This window comes from Mauremys reevesii, linkage group 23 (genome assembly GCF_016161935.1).
Source record: "Mauremys reevesii isolate NIE-2019 linkage group 23, ASM1616193v1, whole genome shotgun sequence".
NCBI classification, from domain to species: Eukaryota; Metazoa; Chordata; order Testudines; family Geoemydidae; genus Mauremys; species Mauremys reevesii.
The window spans coordinates 13,558,968-13,572,050 of record NC_052645.1 but is presented as its reverse complement, the minus strand read 5'-3'; the positions used below and the strand labels follow the sequence as shown (position 1 = coordinate 13,572,050).

The 13,083-nt window shown below is 48.0% G+C and overlaps 1 protein-coding gene across 2 annotated transcripts in view; it reads left to right on the top strand.

Annotated features, from left to right (window-relative positions):
• Positions 1–13,083, top strand: part of WDTC1 (WD and tetratricopeptide repeats 1) — a 43,158-nt gene that overhangs the window by 25,909 nt on the left and 4,166 nt on the right. Inside the window, exons 11-16 of one of the 2 annotated variants that reach the window (XM_039511609.1) lie at positions 1,158–1,233; positions 1,814–1,907; positions 3,170–3,343; positions 9,101–9,336; positions 10,166–10,334; positions 11,052–11,244. In XM_039511609.1, the coding sequence (XP_039367543.1) occupies positions 1,158–1,233; positions 1,814–1,907; positions 3,170–3,343; positions 9,101–9,336; positions 10,166–10,334; positions 11,052–11,244 (942 nt within the window). Of the gene's footprint in view, positions 1–1,157; positions 1,234–1,810; positions 1,908–3,169; positions 3,344–9,100; positions 9,337–10,165; positions 10,335–11,051; positions 11,245–13,083 lie in introns of both variants that reach the window. The other variant, XM_039511608.1, reaches the window with a different exon arrangement.

The window sequence follows — 13,083 nt, the reverse complement described above, 5'->3', positions numbered from 1 at the left end:
ATTCAAATGGCTGTGTCATGGATTTAATGATTACCCTCTTACATCAGAGGTCAATGTAATGTTAGATTTGAGTAGCATTTTCACTCTGGTTTTGCAGTTGACATTTGCCTATCAGGAAGAGCTGCAGAAATTGTCTCATGACTGACCTGGGAATGAGTTGCTTTAGGAAACCTGCACTTATTCCTATGCTGCCACCTCTGGCTAGTTCTATGGTAGAATCCAGTGGAGGAAGAGCTGTCTCTGCCTATAGAGACAATGGCTTGCACCTGGGATGTTTAACAGGTTTCATTCTAAGCATCTGATGACATTCTTGGGTCTTTGTAAAGCCTATTGTTGATTTCTACCAGGAAGAGATTCACAACTGCAAATTGAGGGCTGGTTTAGATTGCAGTGAGACAAGTAAATCCTGCTGGCAGAGCTAATTTATAAGGATTAGGGAGGGAACTTCCCTTGTAGGCAGGTTATTCCATAGCCTTTCTCTGCACCTTCCTCTGAAGCATCTGATAATGTCATTTGCAAGAGAGTATTGGGCTAGATGGACCTTGAGTCTGATCTGGACTGGCAGTTCTTATGCAGATGCACTCTTGCTCAAGGGCTTTGCGGGACAGAATTCAAGGATTCTCTAGAAGGGAGTCTTCCTTTGCCTAGAGATGGGTTTTCCCTCCATCTAGAGTGACCCACTTGCTTCCCATTCTCAGCTGCTAATTGTTTACAATCCAGTCGTGAACCCAAAAATGGTTCAGTAACGTGTTTGTATAGGCTGAAGTTAAATTTGTAGGGTGTGTGTGTGTGGTGGGTTTTTTTTAACCCTCTTAACATTGTAGGTGGAACATTTTTGCCTTTACTAACCATTCAGTCACCAGTCAATTCTTGCTTCTGTAGTATGTTTTGGTATCGGGGGCTTTATTGCCTTTAGTTTAGTAGGACAGGTGTCATTTCTCAGCACAGTTCTTTCTGAACCTCTTATCTTGTCCCAGTGCTGGTACCTCTGCCCTTTGTCTCCTTTCTGTATGTGTGTCTATAACACTCTACCAAACTCTGTAATAGACAGAAAGCAAAACGGTTGGCTGGGTGGTTGTTCTATCCTGCTCATCACCATGGTGTCACTGCCTGTGCGTTGAGTCCTTGGAATCGCTTTCTCTCCCATTGCCTTGTAGGTCTACTTGTTTGACCTGACTTACAAACAGCGGCCGTACACTTTTCTCCTGCCAAAGAAGTGCCACTCTTCAGGAGGTAAGTGTGGTGCTGTATGGGAAGTGAGAGCGAAGCCCAGCGCAATTCTGCTTTCCAGTGTGAAATCTGAGCTGAGCGGGAACTAGAAAAGTGAATGAGGGCAGCACAGTTGCAAGGCTATTCTATAAACTTTAAAACCACTACTGATATGAGGAAAATACGGGGGGATCATGGTTTGTGCCCAGGCCCAGCCTGTTAAGATGAAGGGCATTCAGGACCACCTTCGTCTTCCATTTTCTGTGGGAATAGGGAGGCGGGAGAAGATTGGAGAAGCTCTAGGTGTATTCAGCTTTTTTGCTTGGGAGATCTGTTGTGATGGATCCTGCAAAGTATTTGTAGCTGTTGTCCGAGGGCGTCAGCCAACCCTGCCAAATGCTTATACTTCCATATACTTGGCGGTAGGAACCAGACTCTCTGAAGTCAGTGGAGTTATAGCTACTTACTTCTGGTCTGAATTGGGCTGCTGCCGGCCTGACTTTGTGTTGGTGGAATAGAAATCCCAAGCTGGATTTTACTCTTCTGTTTGTTTTTTTGTTTTTTATTTTATTTTTACAACCCCTCTTGCCCCCCTCCCTAGAAGTGCAGAATGGAAAGACCTCAACCAATGGAGTGTCAAACGGCATTCATCTCCACAGCAACGGATTCAGATTGTCCGAGGGAAGAACACATATCAGGTGAGGTGACAAATTCATTTGGATGAGATGCCCCTGGTTCTGCTCTGTGCCTTGTGCTCCCAGTGAGACCCAAAGCTGCTGACTGAGGTGTGAAGTGGACTACTTCTTCACTTACTAATGCAAAGATTACCCAGGGAGTACTGTTCTGCTATTCACTCAGTTGCTAGTGGTAAATGGGCTGCAAATCAGAGCCAGGTTAGGCCAAGAGCATGATGGGGGAAATCCTGGCCATCAGGATCTTTCTCCTTTTTATGGTTATAGTGAATTATTGCTGAATAAATCCACAACTGGCCTGTCACACATGGAGACTGACCTCCTTTACTTATCCACAGCACCGTCTCCCCTTCCTAAGCTGAAGGGAGTGCCTTTGTGGGGTTGGAGAAAAAGATGACTGTCTCCATGGCGCCCTTCTCCCCTTTGCTGGCAAAGGGATCCGTTGGGATGTGGGCACCTGTTTGGTGTGAAATGATTTGGCAGCCTCAGTTCAGATTCATGACCATCCAAGGGCTGTTCTGGGCTCAGTCGTGATAATCTTGGCCTGGATTTGAACTAGTGACCAGGTTGAATGGCTCTTTGCCATTACCAACATCTACTCTACTTCTCTCTTTTTAAAAGGACTAAGTGTAGTTGGGGAAGCAGAGGCAGACTTGAAGTTTAACGTATCTGGTTTTTTGGGGGTTCCTCTAGCTTAAGGTGGTAATTCATCAGAAATCTTTGAAATGTCAAGAGACTTAGTGCAGTCAAGTGAGCTAGCTTATTTGACTCTTTAAAAAATAGTGTAACTGAATATAGACTTAAAACTGATTAAAATAAATATTGTTTACACAACACAACCTGTGGAACTTGCCGCTGCAGGGTATCACTGAAGCAGAGAGATACGAGTAGAATTCAGTGACGAGTTAAACTCTTCACACAGATAACAAAAGCACCTATTGTTACATTACTTAGTGTTAAAATAAAAAAGATGAGAGTTTTCGTGCTCCAGGACATAAGCCAACTCCTAGCTGACAGGGCTTCAAAGGAAACGTCCCTAAGCTCAGGTTCTTCCATTATGTGGTTTCTTGTACCTTTTGTGAAGTGTCTGGTATTGGCCACTGTCAGATACTGGACAAGATGGACCCTTGGTGTGACTGCGGTGGGCTCTGTTCCTTTTTGTTTGAGTGTAATGGAATTCTTCTATTAGACTTTCAACAGTTTGGTCTAGTTAAATCTCTTCAGTGTTACCATAGTGATTGTAACCCCACACCTGCCTATCCCTGCAGTCCCCAGATTGAGCTGCCTCCGTATCTGGAAAAAATTAAGCAGCAAGCCAATGAGGCATTTGCATGCCAGCAGTGGACGCAAGCCATCCAGCTGTACAGCAGAGCAGTTCAGAAAGCACCCAACAACGCCATGCTGTACGGAAACAGAGCTGCTGCCTACATGAAGCGCAAGTGGTAAGTAAGCTGGACTCCTTTTGTGGAAGGCTAACGAAATGAGTGTGTGCTGTCAAACGTAGTGTGCCACAGGGTTTGGACGTCAGTACTGCTAGGTATACAATGTTATGGGCTCCAGGCTTGGGTGTGACCCCCACCGAGTTCCTTTCTTATGAGCCCCATTGCTCACAGCAGGGCTCCTAGCCACATTTGTGCAGAGTGGGGCTCGTCTATTCGGATAAAACCTACTGAAGGATACTGGGAAATGTAGAATGGGTTAATCAGAGAATCTAACGTGAGGTGTATTATTTCACATAGTACCTGGACTAGCCACTTCCTGCCATGCTGGAAACTACCTGGGATCCTTTCAGTAACACTGCAGGGTTATGGTTAATTTTGGGGCACTACCGAAGGCTGTGTCTGGCACATTGCTGAATGCATACTGCTAGCATCTGCAACAGTTAACGTCCCTTCTGACAACAAGCCAGAGCTGCTCACACAAAATATGGCAAAGCTGTTTTAGGTGCATGTGCGTGCGCGCGCTCACTCTCTCTCCCTTTGAGTAGAGTAGGACCATTGGATAATGACTTGCGTAAAATAGCTGTGATCTCTCTCGTCTACTGCTGTTTGTGAGAAACTCCCTCCTGGTAGGAGTTCTCCTACCTTTTTGCCAAGATGCAGAACTGCCAGCAATTTGATCTGAACATTGGTAGCTGGCCAGTGGTTAGTATTGGAAAGACAGGAACAAAGGCAGCCTCAGAAGGATATAAAAGTCAAGGAGGGAGAAGACTCTAGGGGTGATGCAGTGGGAGGGAATTGTGAAAGGGAAAACATAGGTTGAGCATCAGGGCAAACTTCATTAGTGAGGATTTCAGAGTGGTAGCCGTGTTAGTCTGTATCCGCAAAAACAACGAGGAGTCTTTGTGGCACCTTAGAGACTAACAAATTTATTTGGGCATAAGCTTTCATGGGCTAGAACCCACTTCATCAGATGCAAGTGCAAAATACAGTAGCAGGTATAAATACATGAAAGGATGAGGGTTGCTTTTCCAAGGGTGAGGTCAGTCTAACGAGAGAAATCAACAGCAGGATACCAAGGGAGGAAAAAATCTCTCTTGAAGTGGTAAGAGTGGCCCATTACAGACAGTTGACAAGAAGGTCTGAGTAACAGTAGGGAGAAATTAGTATTGGGGAAATTAAGTTTAGGTTTTGTAATGACCCAACTGCTTCCAGTCTTTATTCAGGCCTAATCTGATGGTATCCAGTTTGCAAATTAATTCAGTTCTGCAGCTTCCCATTGGAGTCTGTTTTTTGACTAGAAGGTGAACAGCAGGATATTTCTTCAGGTGAGAAGATGAACAGTTAGAGCTCCAGCAGGTTTCTTCCATATGTAATTGTGACGAGGTCCCCAACCTGGACTGTGGGACCACTGAACCCTCCAAATCCACCGGCCTGGACTGTATCTCGCACTGTGATGCGAATGTCAAGCTACAAGCTGCTGATAGGCACTGCAATTGTACAGCCATCTACAGGCAGGGACACACCCAGCTGAGTTACAGGAATGATCATGCAGCCACTCAGGACCCGTCAATAGAGGGGCCTCAGCCAGTTCCCCCCCCCCCACTCCCTAGCCTTGCACCCCAGAAATATACCGTCTTGCACTGCTCAAGGTTCCCTTTGACAGCGCAAACTCATCAATAAGTTTGCCATTTCTTCATAGGAAAGTGGACATGCACCAGCCTTTGTAATCTGAGTTGAGATTCCCCAGGCACTTCAGCTAAAAACACTTTCTTTTAGATAAAATATAAAACTGATGTATTAACTCCAGAAAGAGATAAATTTTAAGTGATTATAAGTAGCAGTCATGGAGATCACATTTGGTTACTTAAGAAATAGAGTTTAGAATGCAAATTTATTTTTAACAGACTAAGCAAGATTTGAATCACAGTCTCTTCCCCTAACAGATGGTACAAACCGCTTACAGTTCCTCAATACACAGATTGGACCCCCTTCCAGCCTGGGACCAATCTCCCTAGTTCAAAGTCTTTATCTTCCAGATGATTTCTCAGGTGTTCAGATTTGGGGTGAGTGGAGGGGTGAGAGGCCAAGTGACGATGTCACTGCCTCTCTTTTTATACCTTCTTCTAGCTGCTAGAAAGATCCTTGCTGTGATGTGGGAGCTAGACAGTCTTCGTTGCCTAGGTGCACTTTCTGAGAAGCTTCTGGGAGAGTGGATTCTCTTTGATGGGCCATGAGGGCCAGACAGGCATTGCTTTCTTGCAACGGAAAGGCTGGCTGTGGGCATCTCGCACATTTCAGTAGCACATATAGCAATACTTGATAACGTCACACACAATGATAGTACATACAGTCCAACAGGATATTATGGTTTAGCAGATCAAGACTTTAAAAATGATACCTCACAAGGCATGCATTGTACAAAACCCATCCTAATCACAGGACTATGAATTTGGGGGTTCCCAGGTGCTACTTTGAGGTACAGAGTGTCACAGTAATCTTTGGAGTTTAACTGAAGGATATATTAGTAACTTGCCAGGAGCACAAAGGATATGGTGATTGGCTCCTTTTCTCCTGCCAAGGGCAGCTACCACCATCCCGCAAATGGAGGCTGGGGTCTCACATGAGACAATGCATTGTAGCCTGGCTCCTCGACACATGAACTCCCAGGGCTATGTCCTCCATGCTCAAGGTGAGGGGAGCTGCAGGCCAACCTCTAGAACTCTGTGGGCCTCACTTTGGCCTCCCTCTTAATGAACAAGGGCAGGTATAGAAGGAGGAAGACTCTGGATTGTAAAGTCTTAGCCTTCCTCCTTCTTATGTTCTTATGTTCTAATAGCTGGTTTTCAGACATAAATGTTCTGTCACTTACAATCTGAAAATGTCCCAGTTTGCACTTACAGGCAACGTTTCCTAAGCAGTCTTCACTGGCTGTAATTAAACCACTTTATATCTAAAGCTTTTGAGCTCACATGATGTCAAATCTTGTAACTCTGGGAAGGAAGCTGCTGCTTTAGAATAGCAAATTCTTGATATCCAGTCTGTCTGGCTGTTTCCAGTTTGACAGTGAGGGCTGAAGTCTCTTTGGGTGTGTCAAAGTAGCTAGCAGCAGAACTAACTCTTTAAAATACCAAGAGAGCCACATTCTGTCTCCATTTCACTTAAAGCTTTGCCTGTGGTCAAGTCTTTTCTTGGATGTCAGCTGCCTAATAGAAAATTTGTTTGTTAAAGACTTGATTTGAGCAGGGGAGCCTGCATCCACACTGCTGGATTGATGGTCTGGTGCTTCTGAAGTGTTAAGTGCTGGGTTTGTGTTTAATGCTGGTTCTGCCACTAATTTCACAGACAAAGCACTTAACCTCTGGCTACCACACCCTTCCAGCTGTAATGTAGGACCAGTATTCCCCTGCCTCACATGAGTTGACACTTAACTGGCTAAATTCAGGCAGGTGCAACTTCATTGTTTACACTAAGTCTGAAATGAACCCAGTGTTTGCAAAGTGCTTTGATTTTTCTTTGCAGTAGAAGGGGCAGGTGGTGATACAGCTGGCTGACCTGTTGGTCTGCAAATATATTTCCATAAATAAAAAGCCTCTGGGCTGACAACCCGCTTTCAGATTCCATTCTGTAGAGATAAGTCTGCTTTACCTCTCACAATCTTCTTGTGACTCGCTAGATTTGGACTTCCGGGCTGAATAGGACTCTTGTGGGCAGTGCAATGCTGTTATAGCAGGGATGGCAAAATACATTTCTAGGGTTGGGATCATCCCTTAAAGCCTGGTGGCCTCATCACACGTGTATCTTCTTTCAGGGGAGGGGGAAATAACTATGCTCTTCCAAGTTCCACCCACATGAGTCCTCAAAAACACGACATTGCTTTCAGACTGTGCAGATGTTCAAAAAAATGTGCACGTGCTCACTGGGCTCGTTGGGCGTAGCTCCATTCATTGGGGGCCCGGATAGCCTGCTTGTCTCACTGATAGCGGAGGGAAAAACAAATGGTGGTCTCCCCCATGGTGCCAAAATGAGGAATTGCTCAGGGCAGTTCTACACTTAAAACACTGGATTGGTGCCTCTGTAGCGCTTAAGTGAAGACGCTCTGTGCCGACAGGAGAGCTGCTCCCCTCAGCATAGTTTATGCACCTCCTGGAGAGGTGGTTGCTGTATCATAGCACTGTCTACATGGAGGGGTAGGTTGGTATAACTACATCACTCGGGTGTGGATTTTTCACAGCCCTAAGTGATGTAGTTATACTGATTATAGATAGAGCCGGCCTCAGAGTTCCCCCTCTCTTTTCTTATGTACTTTCATGAGCAGTGAAAGAGGTAACAATGTTAATGTTCTAAAATACCAAATGGGGCACCTGAGTTACCCTGTCACTGAGATATATATGGGGCAGTTCCTGCTTTGCTGAGAAATTGTTCCGGGCTCTGGCAGATCAGTTTGCTCTGTTCAGTTTTGAGATTTGTTGCAACCCCAACAGTTAGTGTGGGTGGTGGTGGAGGTGGGGGGTTCACACCCCTGAGCGACGAAAGTGCCAGTGCAGACAAAGCCATATGCCAGGTCTACGCTACAGACCTATATCTGTAACTGTGTTGCTCAGGGGTGTGAAAAACCCGTATCTCTGAGCTACATAGTTATATCGACCGCTGCATGGATAAGCTGTCTGTCTGCAGGAGAGCTTCTCCCACTGACCTATCTACTGCCTCTCGGGGAGGTGGATTAACGGCCAACAGGAGAAGCTCTCCCATTGGCTTAGGAGCATCTCCACTAAAGCGCGGCACCTGTGCCGCTGTAGCGCTGTACGTGAAGAAAAGCACTTAGAATTTATTTTTAAAAATTCTGAGACTGGCACAGGAGGGCAGCTTGGGAGAGTAGCTAATACTGCTGCCTGCCAGCCCAATCAAAACCCTGGCTTCCATCCCCTCCTTCAGCCCACATCTAATATAACTAAATACCAAAGTGAAAGGTTTGTCATGCTTCTTCTGCTTCCGGGATGCATGCTGAGACAGGTTGGCATTGTCCTCCACTTTCTCCTTGGGTACAGGGCAATTAAGCATGCTTAGCCTAAACATTTTTTAATGTAACCAGTTGGATATTATGATTTAGCTCAATAGGTACCAATCAGGGTTACAGAAGACATTTAAAAAAAACAACACAAAAAACCCAAACCTCAGGATGAACATGAATTGCAGGAGGAGAAGGACATTTATCTCCAAATTGGCAATCAGGAATATAAAATCCTGATGGGTTTTATATCCCCCTGCTGGACATCTAACTTGGCCATTGGAAAGGGAAATGTGCTGCTACACTATTTCCCCACAAGAGGGAACACTTGAGCTACTGTGCTCCTGGAAAGGTTATCTGTGCCCTTTCTGCAGGCTTGGCCTGGGGACTTGCTGCTTTGGAGGATGGGGGATCCCCACCACGGACTAGCTTGCAGCAATGAGACTTGATCTGTAGGACTTAAAATAGTAGCACAGGAAACTATTGTGCAGCCACTCTAGGGTGGGAGGTAGAGACCTTGTCTTCAAACAGGAGGTGATCCCTCTTCTGTGTGGAGACATAGTTCTGTGAGCAGAGCAGCTGGGAGATGAAATGAGAGCTCTTGTGAGAAAGGAAGTTCTGCTGGAGATGCTTGGGAAGCCCACAGGTACAGGGAGAGCTGAGAAGTCGATGACAAGCTCTCGTGTTGCCCAAAGCCTGGAAGAGGGTAGTGGATATTTAGATCCCTTCAGGGTCTGTTCTTCTCTCTGCAGGGATGGAGATCACTATGATGCTTTAAGAGACTGCTTGAAGGCCATCTCCCTGAACCCAGGCCACCTGAAAGCCCACTTCCGCCTGGCCCGCTGTCTCTTTGAACTGAAGTATGTGGCAGAAGCGCTAGAGTGTCTGGATGATTTCAAAGGGAAGTTCCCAGAACAGGCGCATAGCAGCGCTTGTGATGCACTGGACCGAGACATCAATGCAGCCCTCTTCTCTAAGAGTGATAACGGTGGGTGCCAGTGCTCAGCCCTTTGGGCTGGATTCCGGGATAACTCAGGAAGGGAGTCTTACAACCCTTCTATAAAGTGAGGCTCACTGAACTGCAGTTTGTCCATAGATTGATCTCCTGGCTGAAAGCTGTCTCCATAACTGCACCAGCTATCTTGTGACTTGCAGCTGTTACTTGGCTGTTTACGGAGAGTTCTAAGTTCCGTAGTATTTTATGGTCTGTCCCTTCTTGCTGAAAATTATCCCTTTCCTTTTAAAAGGGAGGTTCCTGAAGGTTGTGCTCCTGAGACCATGGGTTGCAGGGGGAGGGTCCCAAAGAATGAATTGGTGCTTATATAAAGTGTTGGATTCACAGCTCTGGAGAAAGGTCCTTGTGCCACAGAACAGGTACAGTATGGGCAGCTTCAGTGCAAGCTTCCTGCCAGTATCCTTCACCTCTTGGCCAGAAGGCACCTCAAGGGAAAATCTCCCCCAATGGTTTATTTGATCCTTGGTTTTTGGAGGCTACCCCCACCAAGGTGGGTAGTTATGAGATGGACATCTGCCCTCAAAAATTGGACTGAGCTTGATCTGAAGAGTCAGTCACTTTTGGTTAAGCTGCACAGGAGCTCTGGGGTTGGTATTGCAAGAAGAGGGTTGAGGTACAGAGGTGGGACAGCGAGACGGAAGTGTGCACTCTAAGTACCTATCCTCTGGATAAACCAGCCTTCGCTCTCAACTAGAGCTGTCAGCTGAGTTCCTCTTGCAAGTACTAAACTTGTTGGAGAATTCTCTGCTCCAGCATGTGATGTGTGAGGAGGAAAATATCTCTGTACTCTTCATCCTTCCAGCTGAAGACAAGAAAGGGGGCGGTCCAATTCGGCTGCGAGCAACTGGGCGCAAAGACTCCATCTCGGATGATGAGATGGTGCTGAGGGAACGCAGCTACGACTACAAATTCCGGTACTGTGGCCACTGTAACACCACCACAGACATCAAGGAGGCCAACTTCTTTGGCAGGTACGTTGACCTTGCCTGGTAAAGGTGCAGGATTTCAGTTGCACGGAACAGCAGAGTGCTGCTGTCCAGTGGCCATGTCATGATGTGCAGCCCTAGCAGGGATGGCAATGAGAAGATAGTGTTGCTTCTGGTCTGCAGGGATTTTTGACCACTGCAAGTGGCACTCCATGGATCGCTGGTTAAATGGTAGGTCAGCATAGAGATGACTGTTCATCACAATCTTTCAGTACTCCAGCACTTCGTCCCCAACCATATGGGTTCTGAGGACGGCAGGAAATGACACAGAAGACTACCTTTGTCGCTATCTAGAAACGTCCCTTTCCTTTGGGCACTGGGACAATGCTATCTGAATCTGGAGGTCCGTCTGGTTTTGTGAGATTTCCCTGCTCAGTATAGTGCTGAGAAAGATGCTGATGAACCTTTTAAGTGCGTGGTGAAACCCAAGTGCTGGATCTTGTCACTAGCCGATTCCCTGAGCTAGTCTTGTGTGTAGGTGAGAATAAGGCTAACCAGGCAGTGGCTTCCCTACTTCTCAACCTCATGGACTTACCTGCTGCCGCCTTGATCCTTCAGACCCATTAGAATAGCCACCTCTTCAATGAGTGTGCACTGTAATAGAGTACAGAGCCCTCCTCCACCCTCTCCTTCAAGGTATGACTGCTGGCTTCTCTGTCTACCCTGTGATCTCAGCGGAGCCCTTTGTTCTTCCCTTCCTAGCAACGCACAGTACATAGTCAGCGGCTCAGACGACGGGTCTTTCTTCATCTGGGAGAAAGAAACTACCAACCTGGTGCGGGTGCTGCAGGGGGATGAGTCTATTGTGAACTGTCTCCAGCCCCACCCGAGTTACTGCTTCCTGGCCACCAGCGGCATTGATCCAGTTGTACGGCTCTGGAATCCGAGGCCAGAGGTAAGAGCAGTAACAGAGCATCTCTAAAGAGGTAGGTCCTGGATGATGGGCTTTAGGACTCCTGGCCAGAAGCCATTGTCCTCATGGAAGCAGAAGATGGGTTACAGGGCACTGGGATAGTTGGATGGATTCAAAGTAAGATTTCTGGGTTTTGTTCCTGGCTTTGCCATTGGCTCACTCTGTGCCTGCCTCAGTGTTCCAGGCACTGTCAGTATTACTCTGAGAGTAAATCGGTGTGTAGCAGAGTCGTCAAAAGATGCCCAGGTAGAACAAACTTTTGACTTCTTGCCAAAGCACCTGTTTTTGAATGTCCTTCTGTGAGCTCCAGGTTAGGCTGTGGATGACCTCTTCTGAGCCAGGCCAGGTATGGCTAATCCAGCAAGAGGCTGGGGAGTTAGGGAAGGCCTGGTATTGGAGGGAGGCTTGGAACAGAGGGAAGATGCCTTTGCTCATAAGTGAGGCTAAGGTCTAACTAGAATGAGGCATAGCATAATACAGGCTCTGCTCTCCAAGGGTTCCTGCCTCCTTTTTGCCAGACTTTGCCAGTGCAGCTGTCCTGACATGGAACAAGTCTTGGTTTTTCAGCCATCATGGGATGGCTTGTGTGGTGGTTTTTTTTTTTTTTTTTAAAGCCTCCTTTCTTAATGCTTCCAAAGGAAGGCTGATGTCAGGGGATTGCCCAGGAGGGGAGGGGGCACTTGCAGTGTTTCCTCTAATTTTTCCCACCCATGTGCGGAATAAATGTTATGTGCACCAATATGGAGCTGAGGTGAGGTGTCACACATCCATATTGGTGCACATAACAAAATTCATGTGGCAGGGGTGGGGTCAAGGGGATTGGAGTATGGGAGGGGCGCCTCTCCCCTGGCCACAGCAGGGCCAGAGCTGGGTTGGGTCTGGGGGATGGGGAGGGGTGCCTCTCCCCTGGCCACGGCAGGGCTGGAGCTGGGTTGGGGCTGGGGGAGGGTTGCCTCTTCCCCAGCCACAGCCTGAGCGCCTGTGTGGCACTTAATAGGCGGACCCTCCGCAGGCAAGCCACCGAAGGGAGCCTGCCTGCTGCCCTCAGGGCGACCGGCAGAGCGCCCCCCTGCGGCTTGCCGCCCTAGGCACATGCTTGGAGCGCTGGTGCCTGGAGCCGCCCCTGGCTGCGTGGCCATGCAGCTTAGCGAGAACTTGTCACAATGGGCACCTCGGCCTTTGCTTTTCTCCTTTCTCACCCCTGCTCAAATAAAAAAAAAAAAACAACCCCGCTGCAGCTCTGCTGCACAGTTGCGTGGTGCATCTTGCCTGAATTGTGAGTCTCTCAGGTACCCCAGCTTGCACAGCCCAATTGGAGGGCCAGCAGGCAGTGCAGCAGAACTATGTGCAGGCAGCTGGGCAACCAATTCTTTTCAAGATGGCCAGTGGCTTGGTCATTAAGCCACTGTATCCAACCCCTGCTGAAATCCTAGTTAAATACAATCTTCCCCCAGCACAGGCCTACAGACTAGAGCAGGGGTGGGCAAACTACGGCCCGCAGGCCACATCCGGCCCACGGGACTGTGCTGCCCGGCCCCCGAGCTTCTGACCCAGGAGGCTCAATCCCCATCCCCGCAGCCTTAGCTCGCTCCGCCGCTGGCGCAATGCTCTGGGCGGCGGGGCTGCGAGCTCCTGGGGCAGTGAGCTGCGGAGCCCGGCCTGACCCAGTCTCTGTGCTGCACGGTGGCGGCGGCTGCGTGGCTGTAGCGCCGCCAGCCAGCGGTGCTCCAGACAGTGTGGTCAGGGGACGGGGGGGTTGGATAGAGAGCAGAGGAGTTCGGGGTGGTGGTCAGAGGGCGGGGGTGTGGATAGGGCAGAGGT